Raw genomic sequence first — 15,570 nt, 5'->3', positions numbered from 1 at the left:
AGATGTGTCAGGGTGCGGAAGCACCAGGACTGGGTACACAGTTCTGTGGCTAACCCCCGGCATTGAGCCAGGATTACACAGCTGTCCAGGGACTGGAATGCCAAAATCCATCGTGATCAATAGGGTGGAAATTGTGGAATAGCACACGAGGACTACCAAGACTATATGTCGCTTGGTAACTCCTTCAGCCTTGCCTGAAATGCTAGCATGATCAAAAATGCCTAAGAATGGTACTGCTTGAGTCATAAAAAGTATCTGTGTTAGAATTAGCCTGGGCTCTGTGAAGCATCAAAACTCCTTTATATTTCCCAGGGAATTAGAGATTGTAACTAAATGACGATTGTTCAGAGCCAGACAGGTCCCTGAAGATGTCTGCTGGAGCTTTCAGAATTACAGCAAAGTCTGTGTTGCAGGAGCAAAGTACAAGGCATGTGTTTGCACAATGGGGGCCTGGAAAAATTATTTTCTCAGATAATCATTCAGATAATCATAGAATCATCTTTTTTTCATCCACTCTTCCTGTCACAAAATATGCAAGAGGAGGACACAACCTTAACATACTGCAACAGACTAAATATTGAAATAAATGCTGCAAACAGGAAAGCATCTGAAATGTAAGAGCAGACAAGCACCAAAACAGAGCAGACTGTGAAGCCTCATGCTAACTGAAATGAACCACTTCAGGGAGAATACAGCACTACAAATATGTTCAGTGCTACAACATATGGTGAACAGGGAAAAAAAAAAATAATGAAAATCAGATGTCTCAAAGTTTTCTAGTACTGATTCCCCATGCACACAGCTCATGCATGGATTCTGTGCAGGTGCAGATTTGGTTTCAAGGGAAATTCATGGCTGTTCACTTTTAACATGGACGAGCATCTGTCTCTTTCTCGGGTGTTTAAGAAACCTACTGTCAACAGCCAAGGTGATTAGGAGACATTTTCAGTGAGACAAGAGAGGAATTATGAGTTCAGATCCTGTCATTTGCTAACAGGATTAGGGGCAGATACATTCCATGCATCTCTCTGAAAGCTAATCCCGATGTGTCTTTCACCTTCATGAAAGGTAAAAAGCCCTTCCATAAAACAGGCCTGTAGAGATATGTAAGGTCACGTTACAGCACTTTGAACAGCACACTAGTGTTACAAAGATTTGCAGACCTCGGATAAGAGCACGGCACAATCTAAACAGCTGGAAGTTTAAAATGCAGCCATTGCAACTACACCCACACAAACATCATCGAATACCCTGGCTTTAGTCTTTCAATTAGTTTTCCCTTAGATGTGCCTGTTCCCCTTACATTGCTTCACTGTGATCCTTATTCCAAAAGTTACTTGTAAGAAATTACCAAACTCAGTCAGCATAAACTATTGAAGAAAATCTGTGGAAAGCTGACTGAGTTCATGAGAGCTGATAAATCACTCTGAAAATAAAAATCTGAAAGCTGCTGTTCTTTAAAAAAGAAAAGGTTTAAAAACCCCTTTTCACAGAACACTAGTGTTCAACAAAAACCTCTCAGTTTTCAAAAATTCACCATCAAATTATCTACAATTTACAAATCAATCACAGAAAATACCCAGATGAAAACTACAATATAGAAGAAAATAACTATTTTCTTGCCTTTGAAGTGCCCACAGTCTCTGGACTTCCAGTGGGACATACACAGCTGTTATCTGGATAAGGCACCTAACACAGAGGAACTGCCCCATTGAAATACTGTGGGTGAGGAAAGGGCTTTTCTGCAATATACAGCAATGTTTCAGAATCACAGCAAGTATTGTGGTGCAATTTTTTTTTACATTTCAGTTTCATTCTGGAATAGCAGTTCCACATAGGAAACCAGTCTGCAATAGCCATTGCAATATGCTTTATACTCTAGCAGCCTCATGCAAATGAGCTCTGAGAGGTAGTGTCATTTGGACATTCGAAGCAAATTATTGATCAGGTCCTGTTGGTTCTTTGGCACATCGTTCACTGTCCACAAGCCATCCTCTGCCCTAGTTGATTAGCCTCTTCCCAGACCCTTTTTTGCTTTGTGTTATCAGGCACAAACCCTGGCCCCAAGTTTCAGTCCTTGTCTCAGCCTGTCCAACGGGCGAAACACATTCACACACCTCCTGCTTTGGCACCTGGCTTGAGGGAGAGGGTGAGCAGCACTCACCTGGGCTGGACCCAGGTTGCTGGGTTGTTTCCAGATAGCAATGTTGGAGAGCACAGCATTACTTTGTGTTGTGTTGTGATTGCCCTTGCTTCTGCACACCATGACTGAAGCATTGGTCCACAAAGCGTGGGACTGATGCCACACAACATATCCTTTCTTTTATCTGCATTTCAACCTACTGATAAAAGAAATAGCAACTGATCTCAGGGCAGCAAAGGTGAAAACACAAAGCAGATGGGACTGTAGAAGACAGAGGAGTGTGACCAACAATAGATGGAAAGTGAAAGGAGATGAGCAGCAAGGTGGGGAGGACACTGAAGGGCTGACATGGTAAGAAAGCAATGTGGCTAATGGGAACAGACTGCAAGTGCAGGCAAATGAGAGTCTAATTCCAAACGTGAGAGGAGACAAGAGGTGATAAGTTTCCATCACCAAGAAGCAAAGCCTTTTTACTGATTGAACTGGCATTTTTAAAGAAAAGATAATTGAAAAATTCATCATTAAACACACACAAATATCTAAGCCAAGGCTTCTGGTATAATCCATTATATTACAGGAGTACATGCTGACTGATAGTTATTTTCCCGTCCTTGTTATATTAATACTTGGCACTTTTTAACTTTTTTTCCATCAAAAGATCTCAACACACTTTACAAATGTTAATTAATCTTTGCAACCCCTTCCAACTTCCACATGGTGGGTATTATAACTACTACACTGCAAGTTTATGGAATGGAAAAAAAGAGACATAGACAAATGCACTTATTTTAGCCTAAACCACACAGTAGATAAGACTTTGGCTGCACTACTTCATACCTACTCCAAAACCTGTTGAAGCTACCAGGATCTTTTCCAGCAACTTTGAAAAGGAGTTATTGCAGGTACATGGAGTCCTACCTCCCAGACCTGTTTCTAACAGCTGCACTGTGCTGACTTCCATTGCTGTGCCTGAAAGCGTGTGAAAGCCACTGGCAGATTTGATTATCCTGGGATGTTTTTTGCTGGCATAGTGAACAAAGAAACATGCTCCTCTGAGCTCTTGCTGAGCAAGTGATAGCCTGCCTCTCTTCTGTGTAACGCCTTCTGTTGCTAGGTACTTCCAAATCAGTACTTTACATTTTTAAAAGTGTTGTGCCTGCTGGGAAATGGGGAAGGAAGGGCAAAAAACTAGTTTAGCCTGGGGATCTTGCAGCCGTGTCACCGCAAATGTGCCTCAGGCTTTGCGCAGGGGTCAGCATGCCTCAGCACAGCCTGGCACCTTTCTGAAGCATTGGATTAAAAACTGAGATACACTTAAGTGCCTGAAAGTATGGAAAATGGGGTGCAGGGTCCTCACCCTACCAGCAGGAAACAAGAAGTTAGCTTGCTGCCAAACTCTTTTGCTTCTCAAGCTTCAACAGTTGTAGAAAGCCAACTTGGTGAGGTAGGACTCCCAAAGATGATTGAGTGAGATCTCTATACGAGAGAGATTTTAGTCCTACAGAAACTGTAGAAGACATCACATAGGAAGGTTTTTGTGCATCACCTCTCTCACACTCTCACTGCACCCTCTTCAGTCCCACAGTGCAGATGGGACTGACCTGAATGTCAGTGAACCCTAACAAAACTGGTTCTTGAAGGACTTTGTCTTGATTTGAAGTCAAAACGTTTCCTGTCTCACCTGCACTGCAAGACAGAAGTGTTTTAGGAAGCCACTGAGACTCCTATAACAAGGCATTTGCACAGTAGATGGATATTGGAAATAAACCACTCCAGGGAACAGACATTAAATTTGATCAAAGCATGCCACAGTTCATCCAAGTATCCTCTTCCCAGTGATTCACAGTTACTCTTCATATACGCACACCAAGCCAATTGCAAGGGCAATACAATTCAGTTTTCCCCTTAATTAAAGTTCTCATTTAATTGGAGTCATGCATTCTGAAAGGCATTTGGAGGGGCCAAAACCCAAGCACTGGATATCAAATATATGTTTAATATATTTTTGTGAAAATACAACATTTAGCAATCAAGGATTCAGCAATGTAAATTGCAGAATATTTGGCACGACAAAGAATCAGGACTAGTGTTAAGAGAATTTGAATTTCTGCTCACAAAGAGTGTGATCCAACCTGTTACCACAATTCAATTGACTGAGATTACTAAGTAAGATCATGGTAATCATCTGCCTGAAGAAGGTTTAGCAGCTTTAGATTTAGAACTTTAGCAGCTATGAGGTAACAAAAGGCCTAGGGATCAGTAATCCTCCAAATTCAAAAAGTTAAGCCTGTTTTTAACTCAAGCTAATGTGCTAGGGGTTAAGATGCTAAAAATGCAATTTAAAAGGCTTAGTTTGCCCTTCTCTGCTACAAGTTCCAGCATAGATGAGCAAGGACACCTCACACTACACCAGGCTCCACAAAGCCTCATCCAAACTGGCCTTGAACACCTGCAGGATGAGGATCATGAGATGCTTAAATTCTCTTGTGTTTCAATTCCTATCTGACTAACACACAAGAATTCTCAGTGAAAAAATCATCCATTTAGGGGATCCAGACACCAGCACAATGGGCGTTACCTACATCAATAGGGTATTATAAGAATAATTGGTCTAATGCAAACAGGCATAAAATTTAAACACTAGCAGTCCTCTGCCAATGAGGTTATCTTGGACATACTTAGGGGTGCTTCTGCCAGCTCACAATGAGTATGAGACTGTCAGTGTTAGTGCATAGCTATAAGCATCTAGAAACAGTTTTTCTGGACCCTTTCCTAAAGTTTGCTCAAAAAACTTCCACAAAATTATCAAAGATTTGGGAAGCTCCAGGAAAGGCTTTGCTACCTACTTTCCTATATTAGAAAGGAAGCCTCCAAATAGTTTTCTTCCCTAATTCAGGTCCCCAGAAGGTTTTCCACTTCCTCCTCCAATTTCTTCTCACATTCCAAGTAGCCCCTGTCACTCCTCACCTAATGGCACTTTAATGGGTGTTTCCAGCTTCTTCTTCCATACCTGTAAGCCCTGCCATCTTAAAGTCTCCCAAGCCAGAACCTCTGTACAACCTACCTTTGCAATAGTATCAACATTTTCAGGACTCAGGCTCTCACTAAAATGATGTCATACACCTTGAGAAGTGCTGAAGGGACTGAAAGCCAGGCACTAGGCACTAAACAGCAAAATCTCTGCTTGCTGTAATCTTGTGAAAACCATAATTATATCCTTCTGGGGAAAGAAAACACACTGGCATGACTGCCAGGGCAGGGTTGCACAAGAAACGACTAGCTCACAGAGAATGTAACAGAAACAATTACCATTTCACAGGTTCAGAGCATTCATCTAGGTTCAGGGGCTATAAGTATAGGACTGGTTGGGAGATACCTGGCCAGCCTTTGTCTCCTACCTGATCACTCCACAGAGTCTTGGGTGAGTTTGAAAGAGAAGAGAAGAATCCAGGAAGTCAAGTAACGAATTAACCCCATGGCTATCCCACCATTATAAAGGACAAAATGCAGCTCTGAGATATGCACAGGACTGCAAATTACCACTTAATGCACATGCTGTCAGTGGGAAGCTTTCACAGCCATATAGATAAGGACTGGTGGGAATTCCAAGATAGCATTGCTACATTGTTAAGAGGCTTTATAGCATGTTGGTAAGTCTTGAGAAAAAGCTGCATTTGCAGATAACGTAAAATTGCTTTGCTACAGCCTTTATTGCAAATATAACAGAGGACCTAGAAGAAAGGTAGTCCTCAGCCTTCATCTTTCTAACAAAAGTGACAATTTAGCTAGCTTTGGAAGCAAATTTGACCTCCGCTTATTAGACTTCAAGGCTTTTTGATTTCTGAGAAAGAAAAATGCTGACACGGTGTCCCTGACCACTACCCTGTTCCAGGAGGAGGCAGATGACTAAAGCCAAGATGAACAACATCAGTGTACACACCCAGAATCCATGCCAGTGATTTCCCTCCTGTGGGAGAAGCACAATCCTAAAAATCTCCTGCTTCACAGAGGAAAGATGGGTGTTACACAAAAGACACGAGGCTATTATTCAACACTAACTTGAAAATGGGAGGCCACTTTTGAGGAAATTAGTATGCAAGAGAATATGGTATGGTTGGAACACATTTCATTCAGGCTTTGCAAAATATCATTTAACACAGTAGCAAGAGAGAGCTGAATGGGAAGAACAAAAGAAAGAGGGGAAGGAGGTACATGGGAAAGGAGAGGCAGCTGTAGCTCAGGGGAGCTGGAAGACCAGGAACAACCTGAAAATAAGAAGAGGACTTCTAGGGTTCCACCATGACCATGTCAGTATGTGATGATGGTCCACATCATTTAAGGATACTGAAACCTAAAGTGTATTGAGCCTTGTGAGGCTCACCCATCTCATGATCCTACTGCTGAGTTACAAACTCCACTAAAAACCAAACCAAAACAAAAAACAACAACAACAAAAATAAACCACATTGTGCCAGGACAGGAACTGTTGTGATGCTAGAAGATGCTTTTGTAATTACACTGAAGCAACTCCAGCGCTGAACATACTGCAGATGGAATTTGGCAAGCCAAAAATCTTCTCTTCAGAAACATGTAATATATTTTATGATTAAAAAATCTGCAGGCTATTTGGCTATGACAAATCCAACAGAAGCAAAAATCTTCCGTCCTGTAGTGACAAGTGCATTGGTCTTAAGGACACATCTCTAAGACAGGCATCCACATTTCTTAGAATATCAGGGGAAGGAAAATAGATGCACAAGGACTGTTTCCGCAGAGGCTGCTTTCTCCATTTTTTTTTAAAAAGCACAGCATGCCAGTTAGAAGATATTTTCTCAATAAGGTTTTAAGCTGCCTGGAACAAAAATAATCTTTTATGTAATGCAGCAACCTTTACATGGAGGACCCATAGCAGTATGAGATCCTCCAAAGCAGAAGCATAAAGCAGATTGTGGTATAAAATGATCTGGAAAAGATTTGGAGCTCAGAATCAAAACTGCTTGCAAAGAAGACAACAATGTTAGCCAAGTCCCTGATCTTCAAGAGAGATCCTGACTTTGAGGAAGAAAGGTCTGAATACAAATAAGTATCAGACAAAAATGCCCCTACCAAACCCCAAAAAAATTGTTCTACAGCAAGCCTTTGCGAGTAGCCTACTCCTAATGGTGCATCTCTAGGGTTTTTTTAATGTGAACGGGTACACCCAATCCCTGATACTAATGCTATTTATTTTTCTTCTCTGCTTTATTATCTTCGAAGTTTATCTTTCACATCCTTTGTCTACAGTAAGCTAACCTCAACAATAACAGGATATGTATTCTAGAATTACTGTGATGAGGATGGAAAAAAAAAAAAAAAGGAAAAATTGCTTCACAGTCAAACTTACAATGCTCAGAAGAAAAAAAAAACAACAAGTGAGTAACAAGGAAAACTGGGCATTTAGTGCCTAGGTTAACCATTATTCCTCCTGCAGTTGAAGAATCACACATCAGAGCACCAGGTGGGAAGAGGACCACCACTTTACATCACTTTTGGTCTCCTGGTGCAGAACAAAGTGAATTTAAGCAGAGCTGATCTTTGGCTTGGTGTTTCAGTTACCAAGAGACAAACAGAGACTGACAAAAGAAAGAAGTTAAATACCAGCTTTTGCCTTTACTTTAAACTTTGTTTATCATAACTCAGTTAAAAACCTGAGCAACTGTGTTGACTTCAGACGTAAAGACTGTGTTTAAGTCCGGGATGTATTACTTATCTCCAGAATTCCATACAAGCCTTCAAGGCAATTTGAAAGAGAAATAGCTGAGTAATTTGAAGCATCAACTAAACCTTGTAGTTAGCACTTTACTTCAATGAACGATTTTTGAGACAAGAGAATCAGAACATAATACCTTCGACTAAAGTGTGACTTTTCTGACAACTTCACAAACTGTTCCAATGCTTTAGAAGTAGAACAACCCACATAGAAACTGTATTCCAACGTGCCTGAGGTTCCCTAAGATGGTGATTCCAGTATAATGCTATTAGACTTGCAAAAATTTCTCATCACCACATCCAGTTTGCGTGTCAGGGTGAGATTTCACAGCACCACTGAACATTTGTGGAAAAGAGAAGGAAGAAGGGAGGGAAAGGCAAAGGGGGGCACAGGGGAAGCCCTCTCTGACTCTCTACTCTGCAAAGAATTTGAACTAAAGAAAAGAGGAACCATGTCAGCAAATGCCAAACCAATGTGATACCTGCCAAACCACACCTTATCCTTCTGAATCAGCAAAAAAATTATCCGCTGCCTGATTTCTCTTACCTCACCAATAAAAGGCTAGGTTTTTTTCCCTTATTAGGACAGTCTCCATGCTGTAAAATTCTGGCTTCAATAAGTGGCCTTAACAATATGTGCTGCACATCAGCACAAAAACAAAACAACTAATAAAAATAAAACACAGGAGGAGAATAAAAGGGCTGAGTTCTAAATTAAAAGGGACGACATCAGCATAGTTCAGGCTCCAAAATTTGATCATAGATTTTATAAAATGGAGAATTAAAACTGGAATGGATAAATGTATGAAGGCTAGGATTACACAGATATATATAATTATAAACTTGGCCCTTCAGCTACTTATATATGTAAGTGTCCTTATCGAAGTCAAGGAACCTTTTTTACTGCACTTAAGTGCTTACAAAGCTCAAAATATAAATCAAGTGTCACTATATGAATGTAGTGCAAATATAGGGTTTTTTAAATGTTTGCTTTAATAAAATAGAATGTGGAAGGAGTGAAAAGTTAAAAAGTCAGTTAGGTCTCCATGTTTCAATTATTTTAATGATCGATCAAAGTATTTTGCTTGTTTGGATTTTTAAACATATGGGTTTTAATTATCTAGTTTGCTGCATTATATGCATATATATGATATGCATATATATGCCTACCTATGTATATGTATGTAGAGAAGAGCACAGAGGGCCTACAATAATCACCAGAGAATTTTCCTACATCTTTTAAACTTTCTTGTTTCATTCTGAATTGGGAACAGGGTGGATGGGAAGGCCTGGGACTGCAGGTTTGGCAGGAAAGGGAAAGGCGGGGGTATGACGAAGCAGGTTGAAGTTCTGCCACCCCCATCCCACTCTGGTCGAACACCTATGCCAACAGTGTGGTCGCAGAGGAGCTATCTGGATATAAGATCTGCACTAACAATGAATTTTCTAGTTTTGCTGAAGCAGAAGAAAAAACCCTTGTCAGAGTGAAGTGATATAGAAAATGTTCAAGGCTGTTTTATTTTAATTTGGCCTAAAACAAGAACACAAATTCTTAATCTAATTTTTGTTTTTATTTTTTTTTCTTTTTAATGTAGGTCAACTTGAATCAAAATATCCAAAAAAGATCTGAATGTTTTATTTCTATAAAATATTGCAAAGATGCAGCTCAGAAAAAAGCATTTCAATTTTAAAAAGCATTTCCTTTTGTTTCAATTTAGATAAAGCTAACCTCAGAAACCTGACATGAACTCCCAACCAATTCTGATTTGCCCAGAACTCTTCCAATTTTTATTACTTTTGCTAGATTCACCTTTCATCAGAAACAATGTTCACAGCTCATTTCAGGCATTTGGATTCCCACAGAGCAGTACCAGGTCAAGTCTGATATATCTCATCACTGTCCTGGCTTGAATCAAGGCTTGGGCAGGGTGGAGAATACAGCTCAGGGTTTTCATGACACTCTGTGGAGTCACTTGTTTGTTCACAAAATCTTAGAAATTGCCAACAGTGTGGTCGCAGAGGAGCTATCTGGATATAAGATCTGCACTAACAATGAATTTTCTAGTTTTGCTGAAGCAGAAGAAAAAACCCTTGTCAGAGTGAAGTGATATAGAAAATGTTCAAGGCTGTTTTATTTTAATTTGGCCTAAAACAAGAACACAAATTCTTAATCTAATTTTTGTTTTTATTTTTTTTTCTTTTTAATGTAGGTCAACTTGAATCAAAATATCCAAAAAAGATCTGAATGTTTTATTTCTATAAAATATTGCAAAGATGCAGCTCAGTAATTTCTTATTTAGAAAGTGTCAAAAAAAAGCATTTCAATTTTAAAAAGCATTTCCTTTTGTTTCAATTTAGATAAAGCTAACCTCAGAAACCTGACATGAACTCCCAACCAATTCTGATTTGCCCAGAACTCTTCCAATTTTTATTACTTTTGCTAGATTCACCTTTCATCAGAAACAATGTTCACAGCTCATTTCAGGCATTTGGATTCCCACAGAGCAGTACCAGGTCAAGTCTGATATATCTCATCACTGTCCTGGCTTGAATCAAGGCTTGGGCAGGGTGGAGAATACAGCTCAGGGTTTTCATGACACTCTGTGGAGTCACTTGTTTGTTCACAAAATCTTAGAAATTTGATTCGCAGAGTTACATGACTTCAGACTCAGGTGGATGCCCAAAACTCCACACAAATTAATCCAGCTTTTTCCTCCAGACACCCGATGCCTTCCTTGGCCTGAAGGAAGAAATACATCTTTCACTGAAGCAAGTAGACTGTGAAATCTCAGGGATGTTCACTTACAGTCTTGTCCTTTCTCTGCCATAATGTTTCTCATTCAAAAATGTTGCAGCTCTTCCAGTAAATTTCTTCTGACTCACTATGAGGAAATTTCCTAAACCCGGCTACGAAACACTGAACTGGACCTTCAGTTTTCACTAGCCACAGTCCAAGTTGATGTGTAAAACAGACAACCAAGCACATGTATTTCATTCAGGTGGCATCAAGAAGGCTCTGTATACAGAGTACTGTTACCACAGTGTTAAAGATGCGGGTGCACCCACAGACAAAGATATTTTCATCAAAAGTGTTTTGAACTTCATTTCCAGACATCAGACACTGAAGAACAACTTGGATATAAACAGCACAGGTCAGAAATGGACAGAACATTGAAAGAAACCTGCCACTGTATAGCAAGAGTCACATTTTGAGGCTGACTGGCATTACTGGCTTTCAAAATGGAAACAAATAGTCTCACTACAGCTTAAGGTATTTGTGCATTGGTTACATTATGAGCATCTTATTTTACTTTAGTAATGTAAAAAGACTTTTATAAATTAAGCATTCAGGCCATTGCTCACTGGAGAACAGGAAAGAAGAGTGGTCAACAGAGAAGACCGAAAGGAAGGAAAGAGATGGCTCCAAGTGAAAAATTACCAGCATTGATTTTTGCACCAGAATTAACCAGACAACATAGTGCCAACACAGCTGCTGTCTGTAGAAAAGTGTCTTCTTCCACCCTTCTGTTCTCTTAACAAAACTAACTGATTATCTGTCCTGAACTACCAGCCAAAAAACGAAGACAACCTACAGTATGAAGAACCAACCAGAAAAATGCTGAGAGTGCACTTCCAACAACCAAACCGCCCATGAACAATCTGTGAAGTTTGAACAAAAAATGCATTTTGCTGAAATAAAACAAGCTACCTGTTAGCAAGGAAGACTTCTTCTTTCCCTAGAAACTTGTAAATTAAACACTTATTTTAGCATCCAGCAAAGTGAGCCAATTCAGTCCCTATACATTTACTAAGCAGTCATTATATTTTCAGGCCAACCAGAATGATTTCTTGGCTACGACGAGAGCTTCTGCTTTTAATTTCCAGTGTATCAAATGCTAACAGGATTATATTCGGCTATTTAGCAATTATAAAATTTTCTACAAATACTGCAAGTACACTGAGACCGTAGAGATTATCCTTAAATGATGCAGCTGAAATTATCATATAAAGGAGCCACTAGAGGACATTTGCAAGAAGTTAAAAATCACATTGTACCTCACTCAAAACAGTGCAGTAACAGCAGCCTCCTTTTCCCTGGAGGGTCTCCAGAGAGTTAACTTACAAGGATTTTAATACTCCTTTTCTTTTCCATTGCAATCTCCTGAGAGGACATGAGCACTTGGAATGATTACGTTATGCCTCAGCCTGGGAAGGGCAGTATTTCATCATATACTTCACTGAGCAATGCTTTGAAGAAGCCTTTGTGGGTAATGCTAAAGGTGTCTTCCCCACTTTTGGCCTGAGGTCACAGAGATGTTTGTTAAAAGGGAATAAATCGGGTGCCAAATTTTGGCCACACACTTGACTTCTTTTAAGAGTCTTCACTAAAGTCAGACGCTGCTTTTCTTCCCCAAGTATGCTACTGTGAGCCTTGACAAACGAAAACCCATGTCTGGTTGTCAAAATGTGTCGGCTCTTATTTAGAAGCTGCTACAGGATACAAAACTCTCAAGGTACTGGAAGCCAGCAACATAGTAGCTAATCATGCTTCAAGAGAAAGGGATTGAACAGTGTACACTCAGATATAATTCCACTGACTTCAGACAATTCACTTCACATAATGTAGTTGTGGGTGCTACAGCATACAGAAGCTAGGGCATTCCTCCCAGCACTCACCCAATGCTTTGGAGATACACCAGGCATAAAGTTAGCGCGCTGCTGGTTCCCTCTCTCGCCCAAAGGGAAGTGGAGAAGAATCTCTCTCAGCAAGGATATCCAACAGCTTCTAGGTTTTTTTAAGCAAAACAGGCAGACCCTGACTTCTAGCTAAACCAGCCCCAACGCAGACTAGTGAAAGGGTCCAAAGGTCACCTCACAGGCTTCAGCCTGGGCTACAGCACTCAGGATCAGCTCATATCAAGAGTCAAGGTTTCCGCTGGTTACATGAGCAATAAAGTTCCCAAATCTCACCCACGTCTCCCCTTCCTCTTGCACCAGTTGCAGAGAAACTGGTGCTGTGCCATGGCTGCTCCCCATTCCCCTTCAGCAGTATGGGAGAGCTGGCTGCCGTGACTTGTGGCTGTATTCCACCACGAACCAACAAAAAAAAAAACCACATTCAAAACACTTCTAGTTAAATTATTAATTATTGCCCAATTTCTGAAATCACTATGAAGGATTTCAGATTCCTGGTAGGATCTTTATGGAGGGGCTGAGATCCAGAAATCCCTGAGCTCCCTCTCCCCCCAGGAGCACAGTATTTCATGCTGGAAATTCTAAAAAAAAGCACCCATAAATCCCTGTTGCTTTGCAAAACCTCTCCCAAATTTTAAACAAAACCCTGATATAAATCACAGTATCGTAGAAACACAGTAGTGTCCTGTTTCCCACTCCTCAACATACAAAATAGACAAAACAAAAAAACAGGACTCAAATAAAGCAAATAAATTATTTGTCAATATCACACAGGCTAATTGATTTTCTTCTCTTGCTTCCCTCCCTCATTCAGGGGTGAGTGTGCCATGAAGACTTCATTTACTCAGTGACTTAAGCAATCTGAGTTATGCGAAACTTTCACACTAACTATGAAACTTCTGAAAACTTCCCATTAACAAAACTCTGATTAGCAACTGGTCCTTCCAACATATTCTTCTTCCACTGAACAAAGCAATTAAAATTATGCAATTCAGGTAGGAGAAGTGCATAATAAATGCAAAGACTTCTTTAGACAACAGAGTATGATACAGAAAAAAAAAGGAGCAAAAGAGCTCAGTCTGCATCCAGCACTCATTCCCCAGTTTAACCAGCTTCTCAACTAGTTACACCATTCTATTTCCCCTTTCCCATTGCCACCATCTAGCATCTCCCATACAACACCAAAAGGCTAAATTCATACAGATATCATAAGAAATCAGCAACTCACTTGGAAAGGCTTGACAAGTTCTGCCTGCAATATGATCTGCTAATCATGTCTGCAGCGTATGAATCAGTGCAAACTGCTGCCAGTTCCAGGGAGCAAATGGACGGATCATCAGGACGTGGAATGAGATAATAAAAATGCCATTATCCTTTCAGGCATGCGAGAGTCATTGGATGCTCTTTCCACCTCACAGGTTAACCATTTGGTTGGTTCTGTAGCTCCCGTAATGACACACACTATTTGCCTATTGTCAAGCTCATTATTTATCTTGTACCCTCCTCCCCTCCACCCTTCACCCCCCTCTGCTCTATGATCATATGATTATTCTTTTTGTTACTGTATTCTCTCTAATAGATCCTCTTCGCTATGGCTCAGCCCCCAGTGACAGAAATCCCTGCAGATTTCTCAGCTGCTCAGTTTGACCAACAAAGTCTTGCGTCCCACCCAGCTTTCACAAGAACAGATTGTGTTTAGTAAGCTTGTCTGCACGCTGAGCAGCCTGAGGTCTGCACAGAGGTGCCTTCACAAGTATTTGCTTGCAGGAAAGTCACATTCCAGCCTGACGAGAGATGATGAGGGGAGAGGACCCAAATATAAAACAATGATCCAGGAAACAGTCCTCCCTTTTGGTTGTAAATCATTGCCTAAGCATTCTGTAGGCACTTACATCCAGTCTAACTTGTGAAAGGTCAAGATGGATCAGGTAGCTCAAAAGACTGGGGGATGATTGCCAAACAGGAACAAACCCAGGGAAGTGAGTAGTTGCAAGCTCAACTGCAGTCAAGGTAAAACCATCTTTCTTGTGTCTAGCAGAGGCATTAAAAACAGGCTAAACCAACCTACCAGACTCTCCTGAATGTTCCATCTAACCTAGTGAATGAGGCAGGAAACAGAAATGCAAACAAAGTGATTTAAATGGAGGCACCATCAGTTAACCATGATTTCACATGCTTGGCTCTCATACCTCTTTAAGCCTGCATATGTGAGTAAACTGAAACAGCTTACTGTGCAGTCCTGCAATCATTCCACCTCAGGCTCTGATCTTGTTAAACCTCATAAATTACAAGGTTGGGTGTGGATGGATTTGAACTGCCAAAGGAAAATACCTGCTAGCTTGCTCTTCTGTGGGAAGTAGTCTGTGGGTGCAGCAGGTGGCTCTCTTACCTTGGAGTGAGCACTGAGGTCATCCTCTCTGCACCAAGCCATGGAGGATGCTGGTTGTCCAAGGATGCCAACCTTGGCAGTTTATTTTCTCAGAAAGAGTTTGAAAAAAAAAAAAAAAAAAGAGGCTGCACTTTGCTGTGGGCACTGATACTCATTTATGTTCTGCTAAAATCCTGCAGTCAGTAACCAAGTTTTTTCCTCCCAAAATCTTCCTCTACAGTTTTAAGGAGACAGATTTTCATGAAAAGGGAACAATTCTGTACTTTATAGATAGGTGAACGATTCCTGTGCAAGAATGTACAAGCCCAAGGGTTTTTGCACACTCAAAATCAGGTCTGCAATACCCCAAGAAGTTGCTATTTCTTCATGTACACCTTCTGCAGACTTAGTCACTTGTTCTAAAGTACACGTAAAATCCCCATCTTTTACTGCATAAAATTTACTGGAATTCTGGTCTGGAGCAAGGAAAAGCCAAAAATGCTGACAGCAAAGGGAACAAAACATGGATTCCACTTCTGTGATTGCAGAGAGATCTGCAGATGAGATGAGGGTGCAGCATACAGGCCATCTCTATTTCTTTTACCTTAAGGGAAAG

General features: G+C 40.5%; 1 protein-coding gene across 2 annotated transcripts in view; it reads right to left on the bottom strand.

Moving 5' to 3' along the window:
• The window catches only part of CALD1 (caldesmon 1), a 95,180-nt gene that overhangs the window by 41,875 nt on the left and 37,735 nt on the right, over positions 1 to 15,570 (bottom strand). The window contains exon 1 of one of the 2 annotated variants that reach the window (XM_010002932.1): positions 13,815 to 13,998. The exons of the other annotated variant lie outside the window; for it this stretch is intronic. Coding sequence (XP_010001234.1) covers positions 13,815 to 13,861 — 47 coding nt within the window. The 5' untranslated portion in view covers positions 13,862 to 13,998. Of the gene's footprint in view, positions 1 to 13,814; positions 13,999 to 15,570 lie in introns of those variants that run through there. 2 annotated transcript variants of the gene reach the window in all.

This window comes from Chaetura pelagica, unplaced genomic scaffold (assembly GCF_000747805.2).
Source record: "Chaetura pelagica isolate M959 unplaced genomic scaffold, ChaPel_1.0 scaffold117, whole genome shotgun sequence".
Lineage (NCBI taxonomy): Eukaryota > Metazoa > Chordata > Aves > Apodiformes > Apodidae > Chaetura > Chaetura pelagica.
This window is presented reverse-complemented; position numbering and strand designations above follow the sequence as displayed.